Source organism: Lactuca sativa, chromosome 9 (assembly GCF_002870075.4).
Source record: "Lactuca sativa cultivar Salinas chromosome 9, Lsat_Salinas_v11, whole genome shotgun sequence".
NCBI lineage: Eukaryota > Viridiplantae > Streptophyta > Magnoliopsida > Asterales > Asteraceae > Lactuca > Lactuca sativa.
In genome coordinates this window covers 141076921-141090857 of record NC_056631.2, presented here as the reverse complement: position 1 = coordinate 141090857, position 13937 = coordinate 141076921, and the positions used below count along the sequence as shown (strand labels likewise).

The window sequence follows — 13937 nt, the reverse complement described above, 5'->3', positions numbered from 1 at the left end:
TTTAACATCTAGTAATCTTTGATTTGATCTTAATCATGTGTTTGGTTTATTCTCTTTTTCACTTGATCAATAAATTAGGGTTTTTATCAATCTAGTTAATCAAATTGTAAAATTTGTATATGTTTTGTGATTTGATGTTAGTAAAATGCACTTAATTGATTGTAATTAAATCAAAATGAGTGTAATCAAAGATTACATGTTCATAATCCCAAGCTTATGAGGAATATTGAATATTGTTGGTAATTGTTGCAAGAACTTAAAGTCATTTAATGATTTGATGAAAGAGCTTATTTGAATTAAATCAATTAAATGAAGTTTCATTTGAAGAACATGTTTTGAATAAAACACTTTTTGTCAACTTGGATATTAGAGTTTATTAGTATCTAAATTACCAACCTAGATAGAACATAATCATATTCATTTTGCATCTTTCAACATAATACATGCATAATAATCAGAATCGGAAATGTATTTCTTTTACTAAATTCTGTTTACAATCTTGTTTATTTATGAAGTTTAAATCTAGTTCAAACACAATCCCCCATTTTAATATTATTTGTATTATTTGTGAAAATATGGCAAGATAAGAAGTCCTGTATTCCTGTGGACCGACCATGCTTACTCTATACTATCTTTAGTATAAGAAATAGCAGTGATTTGAGCTTTATTAATATTATTTTATCCCATTATTTGTTGGTTTGACAACCAAACAATCGCTTAGTAGGTGATGAATGTTGCGGTTATGCTGCTCTTGAGCGACGCATCTCTGATCTTGTTCAGCCCACCACAGCTCTTGTTGGGCCCAACGCTCTTCTTACAAGTTACGGTAGTCCTAATATTCAGAAGTGATTTCAGCGACACCCGTATAAATTTCTCCGACTTCCCGCTGTATGCTGGTGTAATGGTGGTTCAAGCATGCAAACTCGCCCATGTAAAGATTGTGTTCAGGAAAAAGAATGGGGTGAGATGAGCTAGAGGCACCAGCAGTAGGAGCAGTAGGAGGAGATGGTGGAGGATTATGGTCTACTACAACACCTAAGTTGGATTTGAGTTTCCAAGTGGTTGATGCAATGTCATTGGCTAAATTGAGTATCTTCTTGTTTCTGATGTCAATGCGTAGATACTCTTTCCCATCTACTGTCCAATGAACATCCCCAGTGGGAAGGCGGTGGAAAAGATGCATTGTTTCCATAACATCAATTGATAGACGAGTACGGCCCGTGACTATATTTGTTGGGTTATTGGGTAGATGGAGGCCAAGATGCCCAACAATAATAGAAACCATGCCTCCACAATGTAGCTGCCCACCATTGCTCGTAGCACTTCTGAGCATTTTCTGAATTACCCAACACCCAAAATGAGGGACTTCTACAGGCTTGTTTATCATACACCACAAAACATCTAACTCTCTCTTATTAGCCTTGCTAATCTCTTCTTGAGGAAATAAGAGAGAAGCAATGATCCGGTGGGTGACTTTCAAGACTGGATGAATAATGCTAGAAGCTTTGGCTGTGCCTGACTGATACTCATACTCACAAGAGATGCTTCTCCAAAAACTTGCACAGTTTTGCTCAAAAATGACATTTTTTCTGCCCTTTGCTGTGTATACATCCCTTCTTGCTTTATAAGCACCAATGATATCACAAAGGATGTTGGCATGAAATTGATGGGTTTGATTGAGCAAACGGAAAGTAAGGAGATGGGTTTGATAGTCAAAGGTGATTGAGGAAAATAGTTCCAACATTGGTGTTTGATAACTGACTGCATGTAGATTCAAAAGACCTTCTCGTCCTATGTTTTTGAAGATCTTGTGGACACCTTTATAGATATGTAAATCCTTGAGAGCTTGGATGTCCACAATCTTTTGATCTCCCATTGTTCTGCTAACAAGATCTCTTGTCGATTGGTCTCAAAAATAATACCAAATTCATAAGGGTTATCCATGGGATGTGGGTCTTGTTCATCATGTGAAGTTCCAATTCTAGGTCTTTTACCCCGGGAAGCCATTACCCAAATGAATCAACAAAGTATTGCACGCAATTTAGGACAATTGAAGCACAAGAACTCGCAAGTTTCACCAAAAATCACCCAAAAAGGAATATGGTTCATCTAAATGCACAAAGTAAGAGTTTGGAACAATTATACCAATTTGTGCTTGAAAATGGTGGTAGGGTGATATCCAATGCTTCCCCATGCTTTCCCCAAGATTATCCTACAAGAAATATCAAGCATTAGGTCGAGATTTTGAAGTTCAAAAATTCTAGGGTTTGCTCAAAAACCCCAAAATCGGCCGTGAAAAGGGTGGAATAGAGGTGGAAGATAAAGAAGATGAAGAAAAGAGAAGAATCCATACCTTGGAGCTTGATTTTTGATGCAAAATTGAGGAAGATTGAGTATTTTGAAGGGTTTTTTTTTCGAAAGGGGCAGTAGGGAGGAGAAGAATCGCAGGTTATGTGAAAAGAATGAGGTAAAAAAATCGAGTTTTAGCCTTAAAATCGTCCAAATCTGTTTTTACGTTTACACGGCCCGTGTAAACTAAAGGGTAGCATTTACACACCCGTGTAAACGCTGCGTCTGATCTGCTATGGTCTGGTCGTTTACACGGCCCATGGAAACTATAGGCATAAGTTTACACAGCCATGTGAAAGTAGTTTTTTCTTGGTCCTCGGGTGCAATGGGTATTTGATGGAAACCGGAATACCCATCCAAGGAACAATAATGTGTTTTTCCCGCTAACCTTTCCAACATTTGATCAATGAAGGGAAGTGGGAAATGGTCTTTCCGGGTTGAGGAATTAAGTCTTCTATAATGAATACAAACTCTCCACCCGTTTTGCACACGGGTGGGGACTAACTCACCTTGGTCATTCTTTGTAACGGTAATACCTGTCTTCTTAGGCACAACTTGGACCAGACTTACCCACTTGCTATCTGATATAGGGTAGATCATCCCCGCATTCAACAACTTCAAAATTTCTTTCTTCACTACCTCCATCATTGGAGGATTCAAACGCCTTTGAGCTTCTCTGGAAGGCTTGTAGTCTTTTTCCATAAGGATTTTGTGCATGCAAAGTTAAGGACTTAGCCCTTTGATGTCAACTATAGTCCACCCAATAGCTTCTTTATACTCTTTCAAAGTGGTGACAAGCTCTTCCTCTTCTTTTGTTGACAACTTGGTGGAGATGATCACTGGCAAAGTTTCTTTGTCTCCAAGATATGCGTACTTGAGATGCTCGGATAAAGTTTTGAGCTCCAATTTCGGTGCCTGCACAATAGAAGGTACAAGTTTCTCATTAGACATTGGTATTTTCAGCTTTGGAACATCAAACCTCATTTTCTTCTTCTCATCCATGCAAGACACAACCTCCATAATCTCTTTATCAATTGTAAATTGATTGGCAAGTTTTTCCACTCTTTCCTTTTGAAGATTCCTGTCTAAAATGAGAGCTAACACATCAAGATTGGATAAATCAAAACACTACTCTGTCAATGGTTCAATGACATCCACAAAATTCAAAGATGAAATATCACTTGGATATCTCATAGCATCATAGATATTAAAATTTATCACCTCCCCATCAAATTCCATGGACAATGTACCATCATAAACATCAATTTTTGTCCTGTCTGTTTTCAAAAAGGGTCTTCCTAGGAGAATTGAACTCAAATTTGGTGAGTCATCATCATCCATGTCAAGGACATAAAAATCTGCTGGAAACACTAATTCATTCACTTGGACTAACACATCTTCTAGCACACCTTTGGGATGTACTAAAGATCTATTAGCCAATTGAATGATTACCCCAGTCTTCTTCAATGTGCTAATATTTAAAGTTTTAAAAATGGAATATGGCAAAACATTGATAGAAGCTCCAAGGTCTAGCATAGCCTGTGGAACATGAAGATTACCTAATTTGCAAGGAACCGTGAAAACACCCGGACCCTTACATTTTTGAGGTAGTCTTTTCTGTAACACTGCAGACACATTTGCTCTTACTTTAACAGTTTCATTCCTTTTCAACTTTTTCTTGGATGTACATAATTCCTTAAGGAATTTAGCATACCTAGGTACTTGTTTGATGGCATCAATAAGAGGAATATTTACCTCAACCTTCCTGAACATCTCCATAATTTCATTGTCTTCCTTCTCTCGCTTTGACTCGCTTAACCTTGAAGGAAATAGGGGAGGAGTGACTTTTGCCTCAATAGGAACTTGCTTTGAAGGTGTTTTTGACTTCTCTTCTTTTTTATCTAGTTCCATCTCTTCTTCCTCTACAATCATTTTAGGACCTTCATATTCTTTGCCATTCCTCAAAGTGATGGCACATGCACTATGTTTTGGATTCTTCTCGGTTTGCATGGGTAGTTTGCCTTGTGACTCCAATTTACTCATAGAAGTGGCGAGTTGAGTCATTTGTTGCTCCAAAGTCTTGATGCTCGCCTTGGTATCATTTTGAAATGTTTGAGTACTTGTGGCTAAAATCTTAACAATGTCTTCCAAAGACATTCCCGATCCGCTTGAACTACTTCCTTGATGCATGTTTTGAGGATGGAATTGAGATTGATGAGGAGTTTGAGTTGGCTGGAAATGTAGTTGATAACTTTGTTGGTGATGCATTTGATTTTGAAATGGGGGTCTTGGTTGATAAGGTGGTGGTCTTGGCTGAAAATTGGCATTAGGTTGATGCAAATTTGGATTGCTTCTTGGTTGGAAGTTTCCTTGTTGTTGACTTGAAAATCCCATAGCTTGAACTAGCTCTACATCTTCTTGTAACATTAGGCACATATCAGTGGGATATCCAACTTGTGTACAAATACCACAAGGTCTAACTGTTGGTGGTTGCACACCCTTGTCCTTTGCAAGCATCATCACTGCTTTAGTCAACTCAGAAAGTTGACTTTCAATTTTTGGGGTAGAAATTTCTTTCACTCCTCTTGGTGCATCACTGTACTATTCTTTTTCTTGGACTGTATGCTTGGACTCTTCTGCCATGTTCTTGATAAGAACTCTGATTTCTGTTGGAGTCTTATCAGCTATAGATCCACCACTTGATGCATTGAGTAATCTCCTATCCCAAGATGACATTCCTTCACAAAAATACTGCAACAATTGATATTCTGTAATCCCATGTTTTGGACATCTTGAACACAATTTCTTGAACCGTTCCCAATAAGTGTGCAAGGCTTCTCTCTTTTGTTGCTTGATACCAATTATCTCTTTGCGTATAGCTGAAGCTCTCATTTCTGGAAAATATTTATCCAGAAACATCCTTGCAAGTTCATTCCATGTTGTGACTGACCCCAGTGGTAAATTATATAACCACTCCTTGGCTGAATCTTGTAAAGCAAAGGGGAATGCCCTTAACTTGATTTGATCTTCTGTAACTTCATGTGGCTTCATACCCAAACAGACAACATGAAATTCCTTAAGGAACTTATGTGGGTCTTCATTCTCAAGACCACGGAATGAGGGTAATAAATGGATTAGTCCAGACTTGAGTTCACAGTTGATTGCTGCAGGGTAATTTATGCACAAAGGTTGTTGGGTGACATCTTGTGTTGAGTCATATTGTTATAAAAGTCGAAGCCTTGTCTTGACTATTTCGCATGCTTATTTACTAAGTCACTTAATGTCGAAGCTTAATGTCTAGAGTTAGTATTTTTTGCACACTCATGTTTCCTATAAATAGGGACTGAGGATAGAAGTAGAGATATGAGTCTTTCTGCTTATTCTTGTAATCAATATTGTATTCGAATTCTTTGTTCAATAAAAAATTTGCTGATTAATATTTAGATCTGGTGTTCATATCATTCATTACTCATTCATCTAAATCATGATTGCTTTCTAATTCTCGATTACAATTCTCATCAATTGGTATCAGAGCAGGATTCAAACTGTATTGATCTGATTTTCATTCTAGAATCATTTGCATTTTGAGTTACAAGTTTATTCAAAATATTTCCGCGCTTTTGGTTCTAAAAATCTCTCTTGATCTTCAGATTTGAATTGATTCTGCATCTGAATTGTTTAGTCGAGTATTCGATTAGCAATTTGTGATCAATTCATTTGACCGGTTAACAAATTCATCAAGTTTTTCAAGTTTTTCATCAAATTCTTTGTGTTCAACAATGGCGAACTTTAACATGAACACTATGACCTTATACTCTCTTTTGCTTGGTTCTTCTACTAAAATTCCAATGTTGATTCCAGAATATTATGATCAATGGGCTGACAGAATGGAAGATTATCTGAATGGGATTGATGAGGAGCTCTGGAACTGTATCAATGGATCAGTTCTACCTCCTACGAATGTTCAAACATTAGGTGCCTCTGGAACTTCAGATCCATTCAGTAATCAAGGTGATCATATGAAAAAGAATGTGAAGAGATGTATGTGAGAGCTGAGAGGTGCTTTGCCACCTGTGGTTTATAACTACATTCGTGGTTGTAAAACAACAACAGATACCTGGATCACTTTGAAAGAAAAATACCAGGGAAGTGAAAAGAAAAAGATCAACTCTGTTAAAAAATGTCTTGTTGAGCTTAAAGAGTTCAGACAGAAGGATGATGAGACAATTGAAAATTACTATGATTGTCTGAATGAACTCATTTATCGATGCAGCAGGTATGGAATCACAAGGTCCCATATGGAATTTAATCTTACATTCATCATGGGGCTTCGCAAAGAATGGCAAAGTGTGAGCATGATGATAAAGAATTAGCAGAGCTTTGACACTTCAAGTTTGAATGATCTATACAATCAGCTAAAGACACACGAAAACGAAGTGGCTAAAATGTTAGAAGAGTCGAAACAAAGTTTGGGTGGACCACTGGCATTGGTGTCGAAAATGAATGAAGTTGAGTCTGTTGAAAAGGAAGGATCGGATGATGAGGGGTTCCTGATGAATTCTGATGATGAGGCAGTTCCATTTTACTCTAACAACAGAGTAAAGAAATTTTTTTAAGAAGCCATTCAAACCAAAGAGTATGCAAGGAGATGCGAAGTAGTTTTGAGAAAGCTGGAGTAAAGATTGGAGGTGAGGAAAAGAAGAAGTATGAGAAGTATGAGAAGGTAGATGAAAATGTGAAGGAATTGAAGGCAGAGAAAAAGCTGAAAGGTGACTCAGGAGTCAATTGTCATTACTGTAATGGAGCTAACCACTTCGCAGCTGACTGCATGTTAAGGAAGAAGGATGAAAAGAAATCCAAAGTTAAAGATGAAGCTTACTATGCTGAAAAGCTTGAGGAAGTTCGAGCAAAAGAAAAAGGGTTGTCTTTGGTTGCGAAGGGAGAGATGGACAATGATGAAAGTGGAACCTACCAAATCTGGTCTTCAGGTTCAGATGATGAAGAAATGAGGCACCTTACCCACAGTGCGATGTTCGCTAGTTTTGAGAAGAATAGCGAAGAAGAAGAAGAAATCTCTGGACATTGCTTCGTGTCCAAATCCACTGATAAGTCTCCTATGACCACCAAGGTACGTGCTATTCTTGAATCTTTTAATATTCCTTTAATTGCTTATGATGCTGAAATAACTGCTTTCGATGATACTGTTGCTTATTTTGATGTTGTTATTTTGTCTGCTAGTACTGAGGCTCAAAATCTAAAAACACAACTAGCTGAGACACGAAGACAATTAGACATAAATCAAATCAGGGTAGACTATCTTGAACTTCAGATGAAAAATGTTAATTCTGATAGGGATAGGTTAGATAAAGACGTTAGATTGTTGTTAGCTCAACGAAACATCTACTGTAATTCAGCTAAAAGACTTTATGCAAAGTTAACTGCTTTACATCATTCATCTGAAATAAGCAAAGAACAACATAGAAAATTACTTCCTTTTCTTGCTTTTGAACGTGAAAAAGTTAATGTTATATCTTATGATTGTGAAGATACTATTTCTCAGTTTGACAAAATACCTGATGATAGATTTGCATATGGTATTGTCAGAATTTCTGGATGCTGATGAATTGGTAGATATTGTAAATGATAGTTTAACAAAGAATGAACAAATTAGGATCTTAAAGAAAACTGAGATTTCGACTCTTGATTCTCAACTCAATTATGCTGATGTCGATGATAATTCAGATAATGTGAGTGAAATTAGTGAAATCGAAGAGGAAGAAAAGATTGATTATTCTAAACTGTCTGTAATTAATATAACATCTAAGGTCAAAGGTAAAGAAATTGTAGTTGATTCGATAGTGAAGGTTGACACTAACAAACCCTCAACTTCGCAACTTTTTGACTTTGATGATGTGGAAGTTCGAAGTAGCCAAACAGATGACACTGATGATGATGAAGAAATGAAAACTTCATGTGAATGTAAGAAAGAGAAGAATGTTTCGACTGAAACATCACCTACACGCGTTTTTGTTGAGCAAGTATATGGTGACTCGAAGGAATTCCACCAAGTTCTTAATGCCAAAGGTGCACACTACTTGGAAACCAACACGGTTGTCTATCCGAATTTTACATGCACTGATAAAACGGTTTTTCCAAACCAAGTGTTCGTAACTACTGGAAATGTTGAGCAAATAAAGCCTGAATTTAACAAAATGGTTGAAATTGATAACAAACGATTAACTACCAAAGGTTTCTACGCAAATCAAAATGTGGTAGAAAACAATTTAACTCAAAACCCATATGCTTTTTAAAATCAGAAATCATCACAAAAATGGGTGGTTAAAAATGCAAAAGAATAGAAAGTGTTTCAAAAAGATGGTAAAACAAAATCTGAAGTGAAATTGAATTCTCACGAATTTAAAGTGATGGTTGGAAAATTTTCATGTGAAAACAATGTTTCGAAAAGAAAAGCACGAAAGGCAATTTTTTTGGCAAATAGTGTCTAACGAAAAGCCTAATGATGTTAAAACACAGGATTTGAAAAATAAAAAGGTGGGATTTATTCAAAAATATGATAACATTAGAAAATATGAGACTTCGCATATCTTTGTGAATGATCGTAAGTTTCAAAATGTTGTAAAATCAACGAATAATTCACCAATTTTGAATGTTACATCCCAAACAAAAACAAGATTTTCACCTAAACAACCAAATTTTCCAAATCATTCAATCACAAAACCAACCAAAGTTTCTTACACAAAAGGAAAATCTAATGTAAATTCGATCAACAGTTGGCTAGAAGGAAAAGGAAAACAATTTCAAAATGACAAATTTTCACAACAACAAATCAAGACTGCATTCGAAAAATATGTGAATGAATCTTATGCTGAAAGTTTATCGTCTAATGGTTCAACCGTTCCAGTACAAAAATGGAAACCAGTTATGAAAGTTAAGCAGGTTGCAAATGCTGAGGTGAAAATCAAGGAAAACCCAAAACTACCGAACAACTTTATTTCAATATCTAGATTAGATGATGTTGATTTAATTCAAAGTGTGAAGGAAAAACTAAAAACCTGGTTTTTAAATTCTAAGAATCTGTTTAATGATACTAATGAAGGACCCAAAAAATGTTGGGTTCCTAAAATTTTTCATTAATTGTAGATGATGTGTGATAAACTATATGATTCGAAATGGTATATTGACAGTGGTTGCTCTCGTCACATGACGGGAAGAAAGGAGAACTTGCGAGATTATAAAAGCTTGGAAAATGCTAGAGTAGTCAAATTTGGCAACAATCATAAATGTCAAGTGAAGGGCTATGGAAAAGTCACAAATGGACAATTCACAGTAAATAGAGTTGCTTATGTCGAAGGTCTTCAACATAAATTGATTAGTGTTTCGCAACTTGTTGTGGGAACTGGAAATCAGGTGGTGTTTAATGAAGAAGGCAACATCATATCAAAAGTGAATACAAATGAAGTGCTTCTCAAGTCAAAAAGATATGGCGATATGTTCACACTCGACATCAAACCGATTGTGGGAAAACCAATAGTGTGTCTCTTGTCGAAGGCTTCAAATGATATTAGCTGGCTATGGTATCGCAGATTGTCTCACTTGAAATTTCGCAATATCAATAAACTTGTCACTGAAGATTTGGTTTGAGGTTTGCCTGTGCTTAAATTTGATAATGATACTTTATGTGCAGCTTGCGAACAGGGAAAACAACACAGAAAAGGACATCCAATCATTATAGATTTGAATATCGTAGAACCGTTGGAACTTCTTAACATCGACTTATGTGTGTCGTCGACTGTTGAGACACTCAATAAAAGGTGGTACATTTTAGTTAATGTTGATGATTTTTCTCGATTTACATGGGTATTTTTTCTCAGGTTAAAATCTGAGGTTGCTCAGATGATGATCGACTTTATCAAGAAGATTGAGATGAGTCTTAAAAAGAATGTTTGCAAGATCAAAAGCAATAATGGTTCTGTGTTTAAAAATCTAAAGCTGGATTCTTTTATCACAGCTAAGGGAATTTCGCATATTTTTTCATCACCATATACACCACAAAAAAATGGCGTGGTTGAAAGGAGGAATAGGTCTCTATGCGAAGCGGCAAGGACTATGCTAACATATGCAAACTTACCTCAATATCTTTGGGCAGAAGCTGTGTCAACTGCGTGTTTTACTCATAATCATTCATTTATTCATCGAAGATTCAATATTACTCCATATGAAATACTTAACAATCGAAAACCTAATGTAAAATTTTTACATGTCTTTGGTTGCAGGTGTTTTATAATGAACTTAAAAGATAATCTCTCCAAATTTGATGCGAAGGCAGATGAAGGCATATTCTTAGGATATTCGCATAATTCTGTTGCATACAGAGTAGTAAACAAGCGAACACAAAAAGTTGAAGAGAATTTCAACTTAACCTTTGATGACTATTTTCTTAAGCAGATAGATCGCAAAATTGAACAAAAGCCCATCATTGCTGATTCAAATAATCCAGTTGAAAATGAAAATACTATTGATTTTGATTATGAATTAATTTTTGGTATTCCTGATAGGGTGATCGATGTTGAAATTCATGCTACTAATAATCAATCACCAGAACCCTCAAAACATATTGATGACTCTCCTCATACGTCTGATTCAAATAGTAGCGAAAGCATGCCTGAAGTTCGTATGGAGGGGGAGCATACGACTGATGAAATCAATGTTCAAGATGGACATACTTTCGAGGGGGAGAAAAGGAATGAAGATAATCAAGTTGAGATGGGAGCTTGAACGTTCAGTTGAGGGGGAGTATGAAGTTGATGACAACATTTCAGTTGCTAGAACTGAAAACGAAGAGGTGTATGAGGATGCACCATTAGACTTCGATCCGACATATCCACCAATGGAAAAATGGAAAAAACGTCATCCCAAAAAACAGGTCATAGGGAATCCTCAAGAAGGTGTGTTGACTAGAGCTCAGATTCGTGCCAAAAATGAGGTACTTAATGTGAATCAAGAATTGTGTATGTTTAATGTTTTTATTTCGAAAATAGAGCCAAAGATAGTAAAGAATGCAATGGAACACTCAGATTGGGTTGTTGCCATGTAATCTGAATAGGCTGAATTCGAACGCAACAAGGTTTGGAGACTTATTCCTAAACCTTCTGATGTTTTGATTGTCGGATTAAAATGGATTTTCAAAAATAAAACCGACAAAGATGGCAATATTATTCGCAACAAAGCTAAGCTTGTAGTAAAAGGATATTCACAACAAGAAGGAATTGATTATGAAGAAACCTTCGCCTCTGTCGCAAGACTCGAGGCAGTTCGCATATTTTTAGCCTATGCAGCTCACAAAAATTTTGATGTTTATCAAATGGACGTTAAGTGCGCATTCTTGAATGGGGAGCTAGAAGAAACGGTCTATGTTGAACAACCACCTGGCTTTGTGAGTGAGGAACATCCTAATCATGTCTACATTCTAGACAAAGCAGTTTATGGGTTAAAACAAGCACCACGAGCGTGGTATGCAAGTCTTCCCAATTTCTTGAAACAGTCAAAATGTAAGCAAGGATCAGTTGATCCCACACTATTTCGATAGAAAGTGGGTAATCATCTAATGGTTGTTCAAATTGATGTTGACGATATTATTTTTGGCTCAACTGACCCTAAATTGTCTACTGAATTCGAAAATCTTATGAAAAGTCAATTCGAAATGAGCATGATGGGAAAAATAAATAATTTTCTTGGGTTGAATATAAGACAGAATAAGGATGGAATTTTTATCAATCAAGAAAAATACACGAAGAATCTGCTCGAGAAGTTTGGAATGACAAACTGTGCAAAGCTTAGAGTGTCAATGGCAGTGGGAACAAGACTAACTCCTTCGTTAAATGCCCCTGCTGTTGATCTAACACTTTATCGAAGCATGATAGGGTCTTTATTGTACTTAACTACAAGTAGGCCCGATATTATGTTTTCAGTGTGTAATTGTGCTAGGTACCAAGCTAATCCCAAAGAACCTCACTTAACTGCAGTGAAAAACATTTTTCGCTATCTTAAGGGGACAATGTCTTTAGGACTCTGGTATCCTTCGAATTTGGGATTTTTCATTCAAGCTTTTTCAGATGCTGACATAGGGGGATGTACTTTAGATCGAAAGAGCACAAGTGGTGGATGTCAACATTTGGATGGGAAGCTGGTGAGTTGGCAATCGAAGAAGCAAACTTGTGTTGCTATCTCCACTGCTGAAGCTGAATATATTTCAGCTGCTGTCTGTACTTCTCAAATTATTTGGATTCAAAGTCAACTTCGTGACTATGCAATAAATATGAAAAAGATTCCCTTGTACTGTGATTCTCAAAGTGCAATTCACATTTGTCATAATCCTGTACAGCACTCAAAGACAAAACACATTGCTCTTCGATATCACTTTATCAAAGATCATGTCGAGGAAGGGAATATTAAAGTACATTTTGTTAAGACCACTGAACAACTTGCTGATATTTTTACTAAAGCTCTTGATGAAAAATCTTTTGTGAGAATTTTAGCAGGTTTAGGAATGCTCGATGCGAATTCAGTGTCAAATAACATCACTCAAGGATGAAAGGAGTTTGTCAAGTAAAGAAATGTTCAGTCAGCGGATCTAAGTCGGAATCATTCAGAAGTTACTATGCGTTAAGTGGCTTCGCTATGATTCTCATTCGCATTTTGGGTAACTTCAATTAATTTTTTTTAAGCATTGAGAAAACGTGAAAAACCAAAAATATTTTCATTTGTTTGTAGTTAGATTTTCTTTTGCTTTGTATTTCATTTTCTAAATATTCAAAAATTCCAAAAACATTTTCTTATTTTTTTTTAATTTCTTAAATTTTGTTTTGAAAAAAAAAATACAAAAAGATTTTTGTTCTTTTAATTTTGTTCTTTTAGATTTGTGTTTTTCAGTACTAGTGGGAGCAAAATTCGAAGAGAACATGCTTAGGTATCTATGGGAAGGTATTATTTCTTTGAACTATATACTAGTTAGGGTGTCCCTAGAAGCATGCTGCTGCATGTCGACCCAAGCGTCAAATGACTCTATGTGTATCAAACGAAAGCCTTAATGAAATTTTTTTTACGAAAGTTTCTTCCCAATTCGGCTTACATTCGCATAAGTCCAACGAGATACCTTGCTCTTCTCACATTAGTTAAGAGTTTTCTGTTTGGTCCAAAAATAACAGAGGTACATTCGATCTTACAAACAATCTTTTTCATCACAAAATTTCTTAACACAATGCACACACAAAGACACATGTCCTTGAGATCACTTGATGAAACCAATCGTGATTTAAACATGTCATCAATCTGTGTTAATGATCTTATTTCATGAGTCCGTGAAGTAAGTAAAACCCAAAATCCTCACACATTAAGGAATTGACGGGGAACTATGTTCCAGAATTATACGAAACCTTTGTTTCTGTACCTGATATTTCATATACTCCGAATCATATTCATTCGCATGAGTGGTCCCGATCAAATGCTCGAAGCCCACGAGGTTTGTTTCCCAACAGGATCCAGCACTTAATTTTTTTTATGAATATGAT

General features: G+C 36.1%; 2 protein-coding genes across 2 annotated transcripts; one reads left to right on the top strand and one right to left on the bottom strand.

The window, feature by feature from the left end:
- Positions 1-3072: 3072 nt before the first annotated feature.
- LOC111907065 (uncharacterized) lies at positions 3073-4869 on the bottom strand. The gene is made up of 2 exons (XM_023902856.2): positions 3571-4869; positions 3073-3477 (listed from the first exon to the last, which is right to left on the bottom strand). The coding sequence occupies exons 1-2, from the start codon at positions 4867-4869 to the stop codon at positions 3073-3075; spliced, it is 1704 nt and encodes a 567-aa protein (XP_023758624.2).
- A 2128-nt stretch (positions 4870-6997) lies between these two features.
- On the top strand, positions 6998-11145 carry LOC111907064 (uncharacterized). Its single transcript, XM_052767800.1, has 9 exons — positions 6998-7477; positions 7896-7995; positions 8092-8598; positions 9113-9425; positions 9555-9696; positions 9778-10005; positions 10066-10184; positions 10242-10451; positions 10644-11145. Exons 1-9 carry the CDS (start codon positions 6998-7000, stop codon positions 11143-11145), a joined length of 2601 nt encoding a protein of 866 aa, XP_052623760.1.
- The last annotated feature ends 2792 nt before the right edge of the window (positions 11146-13937 follow it).